General features: G+C 39.7%; 1 protein-coding gene across 1 annotated transcript in view; it reads left to right on the top strand.

Moving 5' to 3' along the window:
- Positions 1–4,793, top strand: part of ZDHHC7 (zinc finger DHHC-type palmitoyltransferase 7) — a 17,133-nt gene extending 12,340 nt beyond the window's left edge. The window contains exons 6-7 of the mRNA XM_009647191.2: positions 1,442–1,572; positions 2,626–4,793. Of these exons, the coding sequence (XP_009645486.1) occupies positions 1,442–1,572; positions 2,626–2,802 (308 nt within the window). The 3' untranslated portion in view covers positions 2,803–4,793. The remainder of the gene's footprint in view (positions 1–1,441; positions 1,573–2,625) is intronic.
- Positions 4,794–5,286: the final 493 nt, after the last annotated feature.

Here is a 5,286-nt window from a genome sequence, read left to right as displayed (position 1 = left end):
TTTTTTTTTTTTTTTTTTTTTTTTTCCTTTAGTCATTCACTGTAGGAGCTGTGGCTGTCAAGGGCATTCTCACTCCCTTTCCACATACTGAAAAATTACCGCCTCTGTAATAGGAAGGAAACAGATAGCTGGTCCTCAAGCCACCTCAGCATTATATTACCTGAAGCTGTCAGCTGGGCTTTGTGTGTCACACCACAGTTCTGTGAACAACAGCTGAAACTTAAACAAATTTCTCCCTCGTTTTTTTACTGGAGCCAACTGTGGGGCTCCTGGAGAAAAGAAATTTCCTAAACCATCCCAGTTGTTTCAGGGCTCTGACTTGCATTTCTTAATGTTCCAGCGTGCCAGAGCTCATTCCAATCTTACGCTTTTGACAGGAGTTGGTTGATCAGATGTTCTTCCTGGTACTGTTTTTTGCTGAATATTCTTTTAAATGGATGGAATCTTAGTCCTTTTTTTACTTGAAACATTCTGCCTCATATATACTATCCCATTTCTTCTTTGTTTAACTATAATTGAGTTATGTAGAGGAGTTTCTCGAACAACAGGGCCACAAAGTATTGTGGGAATATGTGGACAATCCAGGGTTTGTAAACAGCATGTTCTTGGTACACTGCAACAAGTAAGAAGATATGAGCTAAAGCAAAAATGTTCTGACTGTAAGTAGAAACTAGGATAGCTGTGTTCTTTGTTTTATATATCCAATCGCTAATTGAGAATAAGCGCGTGGACAGTAAAGCTTAAACCAATGAAATTATTTCTTGTGCCGCGTGAACCCTGCTTGTACTATAAGTATATCCAGACTCGGGAATAAAGTTGGAAGCATTCACTATACTCCTATGGAGACTGTGTCTGCTTTCCAAAGTTCTCCTTTTCCCTGGTAGTCCGAGCGATCTGGTCACCCTGTTCAACAGAGTTAATCAGAGGATCTCCAGAGATATGATTCTAAGTGTAAGTCAGAACCTGATTGCTTTGTGTGGTGAATTAAAAAAAAAAAAAGGCAATTGCAGCAAAATGGAACATCTGGATTAATTAGCAAGTTAGAGCTGACAGCAGTGACAGTTTTTACAGCGTTTGTCATGCGTGGAACTTCAAGCTGTGCTCTCATCTTCATGTATGTGCAGTTCCGAGTACTTAAATTGTCTCATGTGCAAACATTTATTTGATATCCTTGAAATATTGAGGCAGGTTTGCAGTACCATGTGCTTTGCAGGAAGGCAAAAATGTTACTTCCTTAAAATTCTTTATTTCCTGGGGCAGCAAATGAAGCTGCTGCACTGCTAGAAAGTAGTCGTTTGTTGTAATTGTGAAATGTAGTTTCGGGTGTCAGATATTTAGCTTTTATTGCTGTTCATTGAAGAGTGGATGTCTCAATATGAATATGTTCTATGGATTTTTGTAATTTATTTTTTTTTTATAACTACATATATTGTTTTCACAGAATGCAGTGACTTTTCCCCACCTGTAACTGTGATCCTGATGATCTTCTTGTGCCTTGAGGGTTTTCTGTTTCTCACTTTCACTGCAGTCATGTTTGGCACCCAAATCCACTCAATATGCAATGATGAAACGGTAAAGACCTCTACTTCTGTGTGCTATAACAATTATGCTAGGAAGATGTGATTAGATGTTGTTTTATTTGCATGAGGGGAGGGTCTTACTTTGGAGAAACCCCCAAATCTGAAATAGCTCATCACTTTTATTTTCTACAGTTGTAAGGGGGTTTGCTTTCTAACAGAAGTTCTTGCATTATTGGATTTTTTGACATAAGTTTTGTAATTAGGTTTTCAATTACAAAGATTGCACAGCTTCTGACTTCAATTTGGACTTGCACTGCTCAGCTATCACAAACTCATGATATGTGTCATGAGAAACGTCTGCTTTTCTCAGGTTTACACCTAAACTAGCTGTCTAGTATCAGCCCTTCACACTTTCCTCTACTTTGATGCACTTTACTAGAGTGTAACTATAGTTTGGGCTTTTGGCTCCCTTGCCCTTAGGTCCGCACTGTTAAGCCCTGAGAGGATGTTTTGTGATGGATAATTGACTGGAATCAAAAGGAATTTGAATCTTGTGGCTTTTCAGAATTTTCTCATGTGAGGCTGTTTAAAAGTGTATTTTTGTACTGAAGAGTAACAGTGAAAAACAACTGGTAAATAGCTGGCCTTCGTTAGTGGGAAGTATGAAAAATGATCATCACAATAATGCATTTGGGAGAGTCAGCCTGGCTGCAGTAATTGCAGTACCAGAGCCTTCTTGGAAACCTTATTGTCTGGTTTCATTAACTGAGTAAACAGCTTCTAGTGTCGGTACATTGCCTGCAGATCCTCTACTGTACCATCAGCTTCTCTGGTCACTTTGTCTTTTAGTTTGAGGGGGGAAGAGGTAGAGGTAGACCAACCTTCTTGTACACGTTTTATGTTCGAAGTCTCGTGCCCTATACCCACAGGGCTAAATCAGCTGCTCTTATTTCTCCTTTACTAAATATATCACAGTAAGAAACTCATCGGCTCACTAGCTATAAATTAAAAGAATGTGAAATAGTTGTCAGTTTTGATAATTGCTATTAGACTTTATTAAACTTCAGACTTAACAGTGTACCACTGCATGTCTGTTTATATACAGGAGATTGAAAGACTGAAGAGTGAAAAGCCAACATGGGAGCGAAGACTACGTTGGGAAGGAATGAAATCTGTTTTTGGGGGTCAGCCTTCACTCCTGTGGATCAATCCTTTTGCAGGATTTCGAATCAGGCGACTTCTACTGAGAGGGAAGAAAGGAGGACCTGAGTTTTCTGTTTGAGTCTAATTATGCTGGAACTTGCAAGAATACTATATAATATTTATTTGGGGCCAGAGAAGGCTGTCTACATATAATCTGTGACCAGGTGAAACTGATATCAGACATTTGCTTGTAGCAAGCAGAGTTTTATACGTTTATCGTCACAGACATCTCATTAATTTTCAGAGACATGAACTGGATCTGTTACGGTCTTAACATCAAGATAACAAAGGAAAAGCACGTGGTCACACGAAAGAAGCCAAATGTCATGCTACTGTAATTTATTTTATGAGATTAATTATCCATTTTTGTTAAACCCTTTTTATTTGATAAATGTTTGGGGAATTACCTGTGTGTTTTTATAAAAAGTATATACTTAGGTGCAGTTGTCAATCATAAGGAGGAGCATTATGGTGAAAGTTGATCTCAGATGAGACCTAGCCTTCGAAATCCAGTTTTCAGGGAATAGTGGTTTGTTCAGTTTCAATTTATATTTCAGCTTGTCCTAATAAACAGAGCTGTACTCTTGTGTCCCACTTCAGACACACATTCCTCATATGCAAGTGATTCCAAGAACTGGTGCACACAACAGCGTAACACATCAGAGGCACTGTTACACCCCTGCCAAATGTCTTCCCAGGCTCACAAAAGCACGTCTTGTGTGTGGCAGTATTAATCTCATACGGCATTTAGGTAAGTTCTCAATCTTCAGTAAACAACACTTTGAACTAACGGCTGTGGGCCAGCTTCTGCCCGCGGATACGCATCTCCAATTCTTAATGCAGTGATTCTAGAGGAACTTAGGTGTCGGTGTTTGAGGATTGTACCCAGTCCTCTGTGTAAGGGTAAGTGGGACCAGTGACTGTATCCTCCTGTGTGAGATTAAAATGAATGTACTGCACACTGGAGTTACTCGGCTGAAACCAGTTGTCTCTGCAAGGTCTTGCTCTGCCCCCCTTTTTATTGTACAGACTTTTCACAGGAGGAAAGCTGTCAACAGTCTCTTGAACAGAGGCATCAGAGCAATGAGGGAGGTTGCCTTTTTCTCAAGTACAACAGATCTTAAATGTAGAAAGTTCTGTGGTAGGAGGAATTCTTTTGAATTTAACCATTTTCCAACCAAAACTACTTTCAAAAAACGAGAGCAATATAGATCTAGAACTGCTTTGTGTGGGCCTGACAAACAACAGTAGTGCTAAGAAATGTTTATAAATCTGCAAGTAATGAAATACAAGCTGCAAGTAATGAAATTCAGCTAAAAGTGGATTCTTTAAAAATTATATTTAGACTATTTTTTGTATTGTTAACCTGTTCTATAAATTACTGACAATATAAAGGATAAAGCAGGAGCCTTGATGCATAGCTTGAAATCGTGCCTAGAAAGTAAATAGCTCCCTGTTCTGGGACTTGCCTTAAAATTGTCCTGTTCTTGCTTTTGCTTTGCCAGTAGCACTGATGATCTGTCCCACCTCAAGCAGTTCAGCGTGCTGAAGAATCTTGCGTTATAAAGTTTACATACTACAGAAGCTGTACTTTCTTTTTTTCAGTGACCTGCTTCTCCATTTCTTTGTAACCGTTTGTGGCATCTTGATTCCAGCTTCATCAGGTTTTATACCATCGGGTGGGTGAAATTATTAAGGGATCCATTTATGATCTATGGCCCTGCGAACAAAACTGTGCAATACTATGTAATCTGTTCCCTTTGCTTGGGGGAGGTGGTGTGTAACACTGGACAATTGCTGGGTAGATGCATCCCAGTGAGATTGCAGGCAAATGAACAAAACTACGACTCGTGTAACTGAGGGGAAAGCTGGGAGTTCCACCAGAATCTTTGCGTATTCGGTTGCACATCTTAAAGGTTGGGAAAAAAATGTGTCTGGCTTTGTCATGAGGCTCTCAATGTGTATATTGTTTAATAAAATATCCTGATGAAAATCAGAAAATATCACTTCAAGCGGTTGAACCCTGTGACTTAGCAAGTGTGTGCGTGTGTGAAATCAGGTTTACTTGGCTTTTCAAACCCTTGTTACGTTGTAATTTTTTTAATGTAAAAAAAAATAAAGTAATGAATTGAACTCTTAGTTGATTAACTTCTGCTCTGTATGTCACTTTCTTTTTGCACGTATATGTGCATATTCATAGATTACATTCATAGATTACAACAACTTCAGGGTAATGGTCTTGTAATTTCTGTGTATGTGGCAAGGACAGAGATACTGCTCCAAAGTAAAGATGCTGCTCTGCTTGCTGAGGGGCTTAATCTGTGCTAACTGCTGGGCTGGTCTTAGCCATTTCCTTTTCTGCATCCTCTGGTCTAACTGCTTATCTCCTTAGCGCTTCCTTGGCTAAGACAGTGGCAAAACCCTTCCTAGGCTTCCTATTTGAAAACTCTAGCGGGGTAGATGGGGCTTCATGCCTTCAAGGCTGGTGTTGGACTCCCTGGTTTCTCTGTGCCAGTGGTGACTTCTTCCCCTAGTTCCGTAGCCTCAGCTCCGAAGGGCGCCG

This window comes from Egretta garzetta, unplaced genomic scaffold, assembly GCF_000687185.1.
Source record: "Egretta garzetta isolate BGI_Z169 unplaced genomic scaffold, ASM68718v1 scaffold39, whole genome shotgun sequence".
NCBI lineage: Eukaryota > Metazoa > Chordata > Aves > Pelecaniformes > Ardeidae > Egretta > Egretta garzetta.
The sequence above is the reverse complement of the archived record's forward strand: the minus strand, read 5'-3'. Positions and strand labels throughout refer to the sequence as shown.